Below are 12,146 nucleotides of genomic sequence, written 5' to 3' on the forward strand. Positions count from 1 at the left end.
GGCGTCATCTACCGCAAGTTACCAATGATAATAATTTAAGTCAGTGGCGCTTTCCACCAGTAGCGTGAAACGAGTAAAAGCAGACGACATTTAAAAAAATTATATTTTCTTTGAAAGATAGGTGTCGCCACCAACTAATGATACTGTTTCGGTTCGTACATGATTTCAAGAAAGTGTTCCATAAGACCCCAGCCACAGCAGGTAAAAATTGTGGCTCGCAACTAAATGGTAAAACCACGCTATTTTATGTCACTTTATGACGTAACGGAAAGCAGTTCAATTTGACCAATGACCAATGCAATAAATTAGTTCACAGCTAGTTCCGAGGAAGCCATTTTAATTTTTCTTGATCCTATTATTTATTTTAATCAAAATATGCCAGTAAGAGCCGAAATTATTCCACCACCTCCAGCAAATTCAAAACAACCAGGAGTCACAAGATCTTTGCTTTACAATGGTTCTAGGTTTCAGGGTCATCAAAAGAGTAAAGGCAACTGTTACGATGTCGAAGTTGTTTTACAAGTAAGCCTTTGCTGGTTCCGATTGTCGAAGCATTGAATTCTTCCATGGATTAACTGATCTCTGTATTATTAGCATGTAGATGAATCAAATTCTTATTTATGTGGCTACTTAAAGATTAAAGGCTTGACGGAAGAATATCCAACACTAACGACATTCTTTGATGGTGAAATAATTAGTAAGAAATATCCTTTTTTGACAAGAAAGTGGGATGCTGACGAAGAGGTTGATCGAAAGCACTGGGTTAGCTAAATAATTGTTATTTGCTGAATTTTTACAGTGTGACTTATTTTCTGATTTTTTTATTTAATAGGGAAAATTTCTCTCATTTTATCAGTATGCCAAAACTTTCAATACAGATTCCTTTAATTATGACGAACTAAACAATACAGATTATGTTTTTATGAGGTGGAAGGTACAGTTTATCACACTTATTATTAAGTACATTTTATTAATAACAAGCTTACTTTTTCTTAGGAGCATTTTTTAGTTCCTGATCATACGATCAAAGATATAAATGGTGCCTCCTTCGCTGGATTTTATTATATTTGCTTCCAAAAATCTACAGCCACGATTGAAGGTTATTACTATCATCGAAGCTCGGAATGGTATGTTTCGTTGGAAAGTTTACTATGGTGTTCAATTCTTAACTTTTGTTTCATAATAACTATTTATTAAGGTACCAGTCATTAAATCTAACTCATGTGCCAGAACACAGCATACAGATCTACGAATTTCGATAAAACTTTAATTTAAATTGTTTTTAATTTCTCATAATGGTCTTTTTTTTAACAAAACAATTTGATATCTGTGAATATTGATTTGTAATGAAATGTCATTGAACAGTAGGCTCATGTGGGCCATTTAACTACTAAAATTTTTACTAATATCTTTGGATATGAAATTTTGATATCTGAAAAAAATTTCTTTAAAGAATTTTTGTTTTCAAATTTAATTTTTCATTTCATTATAGATTTTATGCGAAATATTTTTTCTTTAAATTATTTATTCTTTAAGTTTTCCTTTTTTTAGACCTGTGGAAATATTATGATATATTTTTAATAAAAGAAATTTGGAAAAACGATCAAAAATTATTATTGAGGGCCCAGCCGGGATTTGAACCCGGGACCTCTCGCACCCAAAGCGAGAATCATACCCCTAGACCACTGAGCCACGAACATGGTAGTCACTAAATATATTTAAAACATCATGAAGATGGCGTTTTGTTCGATGACGTAAATATCTTACCAGTCCATAAAATACAAGGTTGTTGTGCCTTTTTTTATTTGGCGTTGGATATCTACTAACTTTGCTTCTCTGTCGACGCTATAATCTGCGCATTTCCCTTTGGATTGGTTAGTTGCAGTTTGATTAAAGTACACGACTGCTTATTGAGAATTCCCGAGTTAAAAACGTGATGGAGTCTAAAACAACGAGAGGACAAGGATTGGATAGAGTTTTAGGAAAATTAAAAGCTAGCGTTGAAAATGGGAATTACTATGAAGCGCATCAAATGTATAGAACATTATACTTCAGGTTAGAATTCATTTTATTGTTTAAAAATACCTTTTTACAAGAGTTGAAACATACGATGATTTAACTTAAGCCTTAGTTATCTTTTTCCTTTCTGATTCTGTGATTCATCCCCACTTAATTGTCTGACAATTTTTGGTGCTTAAGTAAAAATGTTTGAGCCTTTATGTGAACTTAACGATTCCTCTTTCATTTATTCTTGAACTCGTCCATTTACCATAAAACTTTCAACAGCAATAATTGATTGTGATTTCTCAAAATAGGTATTTTAGTCAGAAGAAATATGGTGAGGTATTAGAATTGCTTTATGATGGTGCGGTTCTATTCATTAAACATAACCAAGTAAAATATCAACATGAAAGATGTGAGACAAAGATAACCATAAGTGTTTTGTCTTTAGATGGCAAGTGGCTCTGACTTAGCAAATTTGTTAGTTGATGTACTTGTGAAATCAGGGTCCCAGGTTACTGATGAATACATAGGTAAATAAAATTTGTAATAGAGGCTTAAGAATTTTAACTAATGCTTTGAATCTTCCAGACAAATTAGGCCGCCTCTATAGCATTATGGAATCTGATTCTATAGAAAGGAATGCATTTTTGAATGCTGCAATTCGTTGGTCAGCTCATACAGAGTCTGGAGAAAGTGTTTATCCATCTGGTCATCCAAGGTTACACCAGTTAGTTGCTCTGTCATTATGGAAAGGTCTCGATATTATCACTTAACATAATTACCAATCACCGTGCCATTGAAACTATGTACATTTTATCTTCAGAAAAAAGCTTCGCACAATCTAGGTATCATTTTCTACGATCTGCTGATGGTACGAGTTGTGCCAGCATGCTTATTGAATACCATATAACAAAAGGTTATCCAAGTGAAGTTGATCTATTTATCGCTCAGGCTGTTTTTCAGTAAGTGTTAAATAATTTACCTTTTAATTTTACATAGAGCCAAGTAGCGGCCAACATCAGCCATTTGAGGCTAATTTTAGGATATTTATAAAACTTTGAAAATAACTTTTTTTTAGATACCTGTGCCTTAAAAATAAATCTACTGCCACAGTGGTATTTTATTCGTATACGAAAAAACATCCAGAAGTCAGTTGTGGACCGCCATTCCTTTTACCCCTTTTAAATTTTCTCTATTTTCTATTAACCGCTCTTGAACAGTAAGCAACAAATTTATAACTTATTTTTCTAATTATGTTTTCTAACAAATTGGTTCCGTTCATTACAGAGGTAAATTAGCTGTATTCACAGTTTTATGTGAACAATATCAACCTTCCATAACCAGAGACCCAATGTATCATGAAGTAATTTTATTTCCTTAATGAAAATACAATAATTTTCTTTCTAATTTTACATAATACTTTCTTCAGTACCTTGATAGAATTGGTCAGTTGTTCTTTGGTTTACCTCCACCTCCGAAACAACAACAAGGAGGATTGTTTGGTAAATTTTCCAATAAATTTTAAAATTAAATCTTTGCTTGAAAAACTGTTTTTTTTTAATAGGTAATTTGATTCAATCTTTAATTGGAAGCTTAGATGATGATGATGAAAATGAAGAGGTTCCTGGGCCTTCTACAATAAAGCCCGTTCTTCAGCCAGTTCAACATGAAGAGTTGGACTAAAATAACTCCTAAAAACTAAACATATAAATATAAAAATTGTCCCGAGCAAAATGGGGGGAGATGGAAAATTTTAATTACAGAATTTATATAAGTAGCTTCCTAAAAGTTTGTTACTTAAGTTACTTCGAAAACTGTTTATTTTTTAATCTTAATTCCTTGGTGCAAACTATTGATATCAAAAGTTTTGAAAGTTAAGATTATTAAGCGTGTATTAAAATTTAGTCACATTTGAATTTTAAAGAAACCTTTAATTACGTATTCCACTTTAATTTTTCCTACATGATAAACAACGTTGTTATGAGGAAATGTAGATTAACTAAAATTATTTAAGACTTTTATAGAAATTTGATGTGCTATTTTCATATCTTTCTAATGTAAAGTCTGGATAAATGGTAGAATCAACTCGGGACACTTAGCTTGCCTTCACTTCATTGTTAGTCACTATACTTTTAACTTATAGAGAAAAAGAGATTTTTGGTTTCAGGACTAATATTTTTCCTATTATTTTTGACCATTTAATTAGTTACAGTCACTTTTTTTTTATTAAGAATCGATTTGTTGAAAGAGCTTTATTAAATATATTGTAAATAAATGCGCGAAGTTTAGGTTGCTACTAAAATATGGCGATCTAACTTTATTGTTCTTCATATTTTGTAAAAATAGAAGCTCAATAAAATTTCTACTCTATACATTAGAAATTTTATTACTTTGTATATAATTTTGTGATTTGTTTGGATTGTGGTTGTCATAGTTACCATCATTTAGAGTTGTAACTCACCTGACAGTTCACTCTAATACTTATACGTGTTCAGATCCGTTTGGTAACTATCAGGCTAACCTATTTAACAAGTATCGTATTTAGTGGTAATCTTTTTGGATATTTTGTACAAAGTTAATTAAACGATGAATCAGGAAGATGAAGATTTATATTCGGGTTATAATGACTATAATCCTCTTTTAGATGTGGAGGTAAGTTACCTAGCACTTTTAATTAAGTTATAAAAATTTTTATTAAAAGATATTGTTTCTCATGTAGAACTTGCAAGAAGATGAAGCTTTCAGAGAGGCAGTTAGAACAAGCTATGACCGAAGACCACCTGTAAAATTAATCATTTTGTTAGCGTTGATAATATATTGTACAAATCTCATTTGACATTTCAGGGTACGGCTAAAATTCCTGGTACATCCAGAGTGGGAGCTGGTGTAAGTTTCATTTTGGTTATGGTTTAGTTTAAGATGGACCTTGTTCAATAATTTTCAATTGATATTATAGTTTAGAGGTCAAACTGCATTGGCTTCTTCAATGGGAGCTAGACCAACTACTAACGCAGTTTCCAGAGGTCAGGACTCCTTAGCGAGACCAATGACAGCAGTACGAGGAGCTGGTTATACGTCTACAGGAAATAGAGGTGATATTAATATCAAAAAAAAATTTAGATTAAATTTATTCATGTAGTCTTCTTTTAGGTGGTAACAATATCTTCGACCCGATGAATCAAGCTCGCCACACTGTGTCACCATTGCAGAAAAAAGAAGAGACTGGGTACAAATTTTTCTTGTATAAGAAGTATTCAGTGTCTATTTTTTTTTTTTTCATTTTTATTAGACCAGAAGAAAGATTGAAAGAATTGGAAAGAAAAATTTCGCAACTTTTGGATGAATCTTGTTTCGCAGTTGATAATAGAGAGTTTAAATTGGTATATTTTTCCCAGTATAATATTGTATAAAATTGTTTTTAGGAATTGGTATTTTTAGGCATTAGAAAAGGCTAAAGAAGCCGCTTCCAAGGATAGAGCGTTAACAAGGCAAAGAGATCAATTAGCACTAGAAACCCCTGTCAACATGGATTTAACTTACTGTGTAAGACATTATAAACTTACTTATATAATAATTAATTTAATATAATTGTTTTTGGAAAAGGTTTTGTTCAACTTAGCCATGCAATATGAAAATAATGAAATGTACGCCGAGGCGTTGAACACTTTGCATTTAATTGTGAAGAACAGAACTTTCACAAACGCTGGGCGTTTGAGAATTAACATGGGGAATGTCAGCTTCAAGCAAGGAAATTATCCAAAAGCCATCAAATTTTACAGAATGGCGTTGGATCAAGTTCCTAACACTCATAAAGAAATGAGGTTGGCAAATCTCATATCTACCAATTAAGAAATATCCACTTTTATAATACAGTTTTTTTAAAGGATAAAAATTATGAAAAATATTGGCTTAGTCTTTGTGAAAATGTCGCAATATACAGATGCTATCACTTCCTTCGAATATATCATGACTGAGAAACCTGATTTTCGTACAGCTTTGCACCTAATTCTGTGCCACTTGGCCATGGGTGATAAAGAGAAGATTAAAAGCAGCTTTGTCAAGCTAATTAACGTTCCCATCGAGCACTGTGATGAAGAGGACAAGTATTCAACAGCTTCAGTAAAAACTTAATTAATTAATTAAATATTAATTTTGAGTCTAATTATAGTACAATATTTTGAATTTAGGATGATCCCCATTCAAATTTAATTCTTGAGGCCATTAAAAATGACCCACTGCATAGGATTGAAAGGAGAAGGTATGGTGTTTTTAAAAAAAGCTTGATTTGTAATAAGTGATAATAGTCTTATTATTTCTCAGGAAACAAGAAGCTGAATGGTGTATTTTGACCGCTTCAAAATTGATTGCTCCCGAGATTTCACCTTCATTTGCTGAAGGATATGAATGGTGTTATGCTTATATCTTTAAACGTATAGGCAAATTTAATGAAATTACGTTTTTTAGGTGTGTTGAGCAACTAAAAGCATCATCTTATAACGATTTAGCAAATGACTTGGAAATCAGCAAAGCTGTGACTTATTTAAGAAAACGGGAATTTAACCAGGTTAATTTTATTAAAAATTGTTATTTAAGAAATACTTTTGAATGCTTATACATTGCAGGCAATTGAAACCTTAAAAATGTTTGAGAAAAAAGAAACCAAAGTTGCTAGCACAGCTGCCACTAATTTATCATTCCTTTATTTTATGGTAAACAAATATTTTATTGGTCTAATAGAATCATTAACTATTAATAATACAAGAATTAAATAATAGCAAAATGATATAGAACAAGCTAACGAGTATGCGGATCGTGCAGTTTTAGCTGACAGATATAATGCAGGAGGTATGATTAATTAATCCAAAATACATATTGAAATAATAATACTATTATATTTTACTTGCTTTTTATTTTAGCTTTAGTTAATAAAGGAAACTGTTGTATTGCCACAAATGAACTTGAACGAGCAATTGAATTTTATAGAGAAGCTTTATCCAATGATTCGAGTTGCATTGAGGCTTTATATAATCTGGGATTGGCTTATAAACAACTTGGTCTTTTCGAAGAAGCTTTAGATACTTTTTACAAGTTGCACGCAATTGTTAGGAATCACCCGCATGTGGTTTATAACGTTGCTAGCATGTATGTGTGTACGAATGGCACTTTCTATTCTATAAATTATCAAATGTCTGTTTCTTAACAGATACGAAAGCTTAGGAACATTTGACCAGTCCATGGAATGGTACCAGCAAATGGCTACACTTGTACCTACTGATCCGCATTTATTATCAAAAATTGGGGAACTTTGTGACAATGAAGGAGATAAACAACAAGCTTTCCAGTATCATTCTGATGTAATGTACCTCTATTGGTATATGCGTTTCTCAGACGTAGTTTGGTACACTGAAAAAATTCATGATGTACAAGGCTGAACCCTTTTTGTAGATAATGCGTAATTTATTTATTATCAAAGATATTTCCCACTCAACAGAAAAGGTCTTGTACTTCAAATTCTATTCGTGCAATATGCTCCGCAAGGGAAATAGGTCTTTTCAATTTTGCAACTGTGTCTCTTTTAAATTTCTTTTTTTTTCACAGTCATACAGATATTTCCCTAGTAATATTGAAATAATTGAATGGCTTGGAGCTTACTACATTGATTCCCAAGTATTTGAGAAAGCAACAAAGTTTTTTGAAAAAGCTGCAATCATTCAGTAATAGGTTATTCTTTTTTTAATTAAATAAAGTTGAAACTAATGAACTTTTAAAAACATTCTAGACCTAATCAAGTAAAATGGCAACTTATGGTGGCCAGTTGTCATCGGCGCAGTGGAAATTATCAAAATGCCCTTCAAACTTACAAGAATATTCATAGGAAATTTCCAGAAAATGTTGAATGTTAGTGTGTTTCATTTCAATCTTTTTATTAATTAATTTCAAATGATCTTTGTCGTATTTAATTTCAGGTCTGAAGTTTTTAGTTCGCCTCTGCATGGATTTAGGTTTAAGAGAAGCTGGTGATTATGCTGCAAAGCTGAAGAAAGCTGAAAAAGCTAAAGAATTAAAAGAACAGAGAATAACAAGCAGTGGTAGCCGTCCTGGCAGTCGAAGAAGCAGTAGCAGAACTTCACGAGATAGTTCTGCTAGTTCCTGTAGGTATTGCTTCTTAAGGAAAGGAGAGAGACGATTGTAGAGAAAATTAAATTGTATTTTGTTCTAAAGATACTAGTGCAAGAACAGGTGGTAGAAGTACTAGCCCCAAGGCGCTTCAACCTTCCAGTACTGGTCAAAGTCATTTTGGAAATGCAGCAAATAGAGGTGCCATTTTTGAAACTGATGAGCCATACAGACCATCCAAGAAGGAAGTTGGTAAATGATCTTTAGCTGTTCTATGTTCTCATTTTAAATGCTTTTTATTATATGGTTATAGATGCATCGTATGAAGATCCAATTGGGCCACAACAAGAAAGACCCAAAACAGCAGCTAGGAGACATGATCAAGATGATGGGTTTGAAAATGAAGAAATTGGAGATGATTTATTGCCGGATTAAATTATTCTCATACATAAATATTTATTTGAAATCGCTTTGGAGACACTGGACATCCCAAAGTTTAGTCCTACGTTTCTTTGTTGATTATATTCATGTTATCCACATCTGATGTTAAATATGTATACTAAGAAATATTTTGTTTTTAAAATAAAATTAGGATTATGGTTTTTTGTTTGAATTTATACGGTTGGTAATTTTAATTATTTAGGTAACTACACATAGCAAGTAATTTTTCAGCCACCGCAAAGGTAATTCGTCCGTAATGCAATTTTCCTACCCTGTTAGAGTAGGTCGCCCGTAATGCAATTTTCTCGACCATGAAGTGGCTGCTATCTCGCTCTGCATTTTCCTGCCCCTGCAGGGAGCACTATCCCGTTTTGCATTTTTCCTGCCCCTGCCGTGGTAGCTATCCCGTTTTGCACTTTTCTTTGTTTTTCTCATTCTTTCTCACTTTCTGTAGGTTTTTTGACAAGCCTTTGATTAAAATGAAACATTCATATAATAATACTGCCAGGAAAAAGACTTTTAACCAAAATTCGGACAACTCATTATCTACAAGAACTGAAGATTCGAGCGAAGTAATCGTATATTAAATAACGTTTATTAGACAAATCCAAAATGTTTTTGTCCAAGTTCCTAATGGCAAGGCTTATAAATGGCGGGATAATTAACCTTAAATCTTAGATCCAAACTTAAATACTCAATGAAAATGTATTTCTTTACGAAGGATGAAACTTCTAGTCTGGAAAGTGCTTCAACGGCTGATAATACATCACGAAGTGATACACCAACAAATGGTAGAGGTCGCAAAAAAGGACGAGGAGCCAATAGTGGTGGAACTGGTGGCCGATGGCATTATAAACACAATAAGCTTGCTTTCCGATGTGTCAGTCATGTGAAAGAAGAACATGGCCAACCTATTTTTGGTGTTCAATTTAATTGGCATCTTCATGGGAGCCACGATGTCTTTGCTTCTGTTGGAAGTAACAGGGTAAATCGCTACATAAAGATATAATTCCATTTTTATAAAATTTTCTTTTCTTATAGATAACAATTTATGAATGTGTACAAGATAATAAAAAGGGCTTAAAACTATTGCAAGCATATGCTGATCCAGATGTATCCTTAGTTTTTAGCTATATTTGCATAATTTGAACTTTTTTTTTAAATCCTTGACTGAAATAAGTCTGATGAAAATTTTTACACTTGCGCATGGTCTTACGATGATATAACTGGAGAGCCACTTTTGGCAGCTGCTGGTTCAAGAGGTGTAATTAGGATTATATGCTCAGCTACTTTACAGTGTATTAAGGTACATATGCGTTAATCTACTTTTATAGTAATAAAGTTTAAATTTTAAAAATTTTCAGCATTTCATTGGACATGGGAATGCTGTGAACGAATTAAAATTTCATCCATTGGACTCTAATTTATTATTATCAGTTAGCAAAGACCATGCCCTTAGGTTATGGAATGTCAAAACGGATCATTGTATTGGTATTCTAGGAGGTGTTGATGGCCATCGTGATGAAGTTCTTAGTGCTGTAATTGGCTTAACTTTATTTAAATCCAAATTTTAAATTGAAATAAAATTTTTATCATATACTTAGGATTTTGACCTACTTGGTGAAAATATAATTTCTTGCGGCATGGATCACTCTTTGAAAATTTGGAATTTGGATACTGATGAAATCAGAGAATCCGTTCAAAAATCATACAGCCATGGAGCACCTACTTATACTTCAAATAATAGTAGAGCTAAAAGCGGGGCTGGTTCCCTTTCTTTTGAGACTACAAAACAACATTATCCTAGCTTTACGACTAGAGATATACATCGTAACTATGTAGACTGCGTAAGGTGGATGGGAAATTTGGTTCTTTCCAAGGTACCTGTTAACTTAAGAAATAGTATCCATATTCTTACAGTAATACTTTTAATTTTTTTCAGTCTTGTGAAAACTGCATTGTCTGTTGGAAACCTGGTCCCTTAGAAACAGTTGAAGAATCAATGAATAAAAGCAAAGACAAATCATCTGATGGCTCCAAAGACTCCAAGTCTTTCAAAATTGTTCCTCCAACAGACAACAGCGTCACCATACTACACAGATTTGAATATAGAGAATGCGAAATTTGGTTTATGAGATTTTCAATTGATTACGAACAAAAAGTAATTTCATAATAACTTTTTTTTTTAAATATATTTATTTTTTTCTCGTTACTTAAGATATTAGCATTAGGAAATCAAGTTGGAAGAACTTATATATGGGATTTAGATGTAGATGATCCAACAGCTTCAAGGTAAGTTTTGGTGATATTAATTAAATGTAATTTTAATTAATCTTCATGATTTGTAGGTGTACAACATTGACTCATCCTAAATGCAATAGTGCTATTAGACAGACCAGTCTTAATAAAGATGGAACTATTCTTTTGTGTGTTTGCGATGACGCGTCTATTTGGAGATGGGACAGAGTTAGTCGATAAGTGCTATCTCATTAAGATAATTAAATCTTTAGGATATTTAGAACGGTTTTACAATTTTTTTTATATTTTTAAACACTTAAAGCTAGATGATTATTCAATATTTTATACTTTTCTCTCAGTCTATTATTTAATATTGTCATTAAAGCTAGTTTTTGCTTAAATTGTTTTTTAATCATTCTAACCAAACTGATCCCAATAAGCCACCTATAAAATTAACATTTTCAAAATTTCTAAACAAAATTTATTTCCTACTAACAATATCAACAGTTATTTGGGTGACTCTTCTGTTTTAAATGCACTTTTAAGACGTAAAAACAAACGTTCATTATCTTTGGTTGTTATGAGTTTTTGTGTAAGCTGTTGCAAAGTTAATAATTTGTAATGTTCCAGAATATTATCCGTTGTTTTAATGTCAAGTTTAAATTGTTTAGCAATTTTCTCAGAATTCCATTCATCCGGATCGTGTTGATGTTTTGTTAGAAATTCTAATACCTGACTTAGTTTTATTTTTCCTTCCTTTGCAACATCAGGTTCAACAATTCCAATTTCTGGTAAATCCATCGTTGTTGTGATTTGAGGTAATGGCTTTTCAGATTCATTTTCATGTTCGCTAGTAGCCAACTATTCAAAAATATACAGAAAATATAACGGTTTATTTTATCAAAATTATAGTTTTATCTCACGTTTTTTTCCTCAGTAACTTTAATAATTTTTAAACGATTCAGTAACTCTTCGGGTTTACTTTTCTGAGCTTCTGAAAACTCCGTATCGGTGTTTAAATATTTTAAAGTTGACGAGTGTTTGGGTGCTGGTGTAGGTTTGCCTTTTTTTATAATTTTTTCAGCTCTATTTTCAACATTAAAGTTTCTTAAGGGCCGCGAAAGTTTAGACAAAGCTTTACCCATTTTGATGAGTTTTTGAAAAGCAGACTGAAAAATGATCGCCAAAGCACGGTCAACTTCGATCACGCATACCGCACTTTAGCGGCCCAGTAAATCGCCTCGCATCTAATGTTAATTTGCGTGTATGAATAATCCCGATAGGGGCGCTATATACGACGAAAAACCTACTATCAGCAAAGGCGGGGAATACAAGCGAAATCGCGG

General features: G+C 32.4%; 5 protein-coding genes and 1 non-coding gene across 7 annotated transcripts; 4 read left to right on the forward strand and 2 right to left on the reverse strand.

Moving 5' to 3' along the window:
* Positions 1-228: 228 nt before the first annotated feature.
* Positions 229-1,456, forward strand: LOC149932889 (glucose-induced degradation protein 4 homolog). The gene is made up of 5 exons (XM_090155623.1): positions 229-522; positions 595-762; positions 833-934; positions 997-1,127; positions 1,199-1,456. Exons 1-5 carry the CDS (start codon positions 376-378, stop codon positions 1,260-1,262), a joined length of 612 nt encoding a protein of 203 aa, XP_090011749.1. The 5' UTR covers positions 229-375; the 3' UTR covers positions 1,263-1,456.
* Positions 1,457-1,620: 164 nt separating this feature from the next.
* On the reverse strand, positions 1,621-1,692 carry TRNAP-UGG (transfer RNA proline (anticodon UGG)). Its single transcript has one exon. It is a non-coding gene; the product is annotated as a tRNA-Pro (tRNA).
* A 132-nt stretch (positions 1,693-1,824) lies between these two features.
* LOC149932891 (Golgi to ER traffic protein 4 homolog) lies at positions 1,825-4,385 on the forward strand. Its single transcript, XM_090155324.1, has 9 exons — positions 1,825-2,055; positions 2,316-2,394; positions 2,453-2,534; positions 2,593-2,757; positions 2,828-2,966; positions 3,083-3,223; positions 3,292-3,367; positions 3,434-3,506; positions 3,569-4,385. Exons 1-9 carry the CDS (start codon positions 1,937-1,939, stop codon positions 3,685-3,687), a joined length of 993 nt encoding a protein of 330 aa, XP_090011450.1. The 5' UTR covers positions 1,825-1,936; the 3' UTR covers positions 3,688-4,385.
* Positions 4,386-4,484: 99 nt separating this feature from the next.
* nompB (intraflagellar transport protein 88-like protein nompB) lies at positions 4,485-8,723 on the forward strand. 2 transcript variants are annotated; one of them, XM_090155158.1, is made up of 22 exons: positions 4,485-4,508; positions 4,580-4,656; positions 4,724-4,786; positions 4,849-4,890; positions 4,961-5,096; positions 5,155-5,230; positions 5,294-5,384; positions 5,443-5,547; positions 5,608-5,825; positions 5,889-6,123; positions 6,192-6,262; positions 6,325-6,411; positions 6,469-6,568; positions 6,627-6,713; positions 6,780-6,849; positions 6,921-7,146; positions 7,208-7,358; positions 7,603-7,718; positions 7,784-7,902; positions 7,971-8,156; positions 8,227-8,373; positions 8,435-8,723. In XM_090155158.1, exons 2-22 carry the CDS (start codon positions 4,591-4,593, stop codon positions 8,554-8,556), a joined length of 2,514 nt encoding a protein of 837 aa, XP_090011284.1. In that variant the 5' UTR covers positions 4,485-4,508; positions 4,580-4,590; the 3' UTR covers positions 8,557-8,723. The 2 variants fall into 2 exon arrangements, with proteins under 2 accessions (XP_090011284.1, XP_090011283.1); XM_090155157.1 differs by having other exon boundaries at positions 8,227-8,369.
* A 134-nt stretch (positions 8,724-8,857) lies between these two features.
* On the forward strand, positions 8,858-11,201 carry LOC149932893 (polycomb protein eed-A-like). The gene is made up of 10 exons (XM_090155159.1): positions 8,858-8,958; positions 9,017-9,134; positions 9,284-9,547; positions 9,604-9,675; positions 9,743-9,868; positions 9,927-10,100; positions 10,167-10,442; positions 10,505-10,723; positions 10,781-10,854; positions 10,911-11,201. The coding sequence occupies exons 2-10, from the start codon at positions 9,042-9,044 to the stop codon at positions 11,038-11,040; spliced, it is 1,428 nt and encodes a 475-aa protein (XP_090011285.1). The 5' UTR covers positions 8,858-8,958; positions 9,017-9,041; the 3' UTR covers positions 11,041-11,201.
* LOC149932894 (NADH dehydrogenase [ubiquinone] 1 alpha subcomplex assembly factor 4) lies at positions 11,049-12,008 on the reverse strand. Its single transcript, XM_090155160.1, has 2 exons — positions 11,724-12,008; positions 11,049-11,661 (listed from the first exon to the last, which is right to left on the reverse strand). Exons 1-2 carry the CDS (start codon positions 11,943-11,945, stop codon positions 11,308-11,310), a joined length of 576 nt encoding a protein of 191 aa, XP_090011286.1. The 5' UTR covers positions 11,946-12,008; the 3' UTR covers positions 11,049-11,307.
* Positions 12,009-12,146: the final 138 nt, after the last annotated feature.

Source organism: Leiobunum rupestre, chromosome 8, assembly GCF_980474605.1.
Source record: "Leiobunum rupestre chromosome 8, qqLeiRupe1.1.hap1, whole genome shotgun sequence".
NCBI classification, from domain to species: Eukaryota; Metazoa; Arthropoda; class Arachnida; order Opiliones; family Sclerosomatidae; genus Leiobunum; species Leiobunum rupestre.

Coding starts and splice junctions, on each gene's coding strand:
- LOC149932891 (XM_090155324.1), top strand. CDS start 1,937: ATGGAGTCTAAAACAACGAGAGGACAAGGATTGGATAGAGTTTTAGGA. Junction 2,758..2,827: donor TGCTCTGTCATTATGGAAAG/GTCTCGATATTA, acceptor TTTTATCTTCAG/AAAAAAGCTTCGCACAATCT. Junction 3,368..3,433: donor GAGACCCAATGTATCATGAA/GTAATTTTATTT, acceptor TACTTTCTTCAG/TACCTTGATAGAATTGGTCA.
- LOC149932893 (XM_090155159.1), top strand. CDS start 9,042: ATGAAACATTCATATAATAATACTGCCAGGAAAAAGACTTTTAACCAA. Junction 9,548..9,603: donor CTTCTGTTGGAAGTAACAGG/GTAAATCGCTAC, acceptor CTTTTCTTATAG/ATAACAATTTATGAATGTGT. Junction 10,443..10,504: donor GAAATTTGGTTCTTTCCAAG/GTACCTGTTAAC, acceptor AATTTTTTTCAG/TCTTGTGAAAACTGCATTGT.
- LOC149932889 (XM_090155623.1), top strand. CDS start 376: ATGCCAGTAAGAGCCGAAATTATTCCACCACCTCCAGCAAATTCAAAA. Junction 763..832: donor AGGTTGATCGAAAGCACTGG/GTTAGCTAAATA, acceptor TTTATTTAATAG/GGAAAATTTCTCTCATTTTA. Junction 1,128..1,198: donor TATCATCGAAGCTCGGAATG/GTATGTTTCGTT, acceptor CTATTTATTAAG/GTACCAGTCATTAAATCTAA.
- nompB (XM_090155157.1), top strand. CDS start 4,591: ATGAATCAGGAAGATGAAGATTTATATTCGGGTTATAATGACTATAAT. Junction 4,657..4,723: donor ATCCTCTTTTAGATGTGGAG/GTAAGTTACCTA, acceptor TTTCTCATGTAG/AACTTGCAAGAAGATGAAGC. Junction 5,231..5,293: donor CAGAAAAAAGAAGAGACTGG/GTACAAATTTTT, acceptor CATTTTTATTAG/ACCAGAAGAAAGATTGAAAG.
- LOC149932894 (XM_090155160.1), bottom strand. CDS start 11,945: ATGGGTAAAGCTTTGTCTAAACTTTCGCGGCCCTTAAGAAACTTTAAT. Junction 11,662..11,723: donor AAGTTACTGAGGAAAAAAAC/GTGAGATAAAAC, acceptor ATTTTTGAATAG/TTGGCTACTAGCGAACATGA.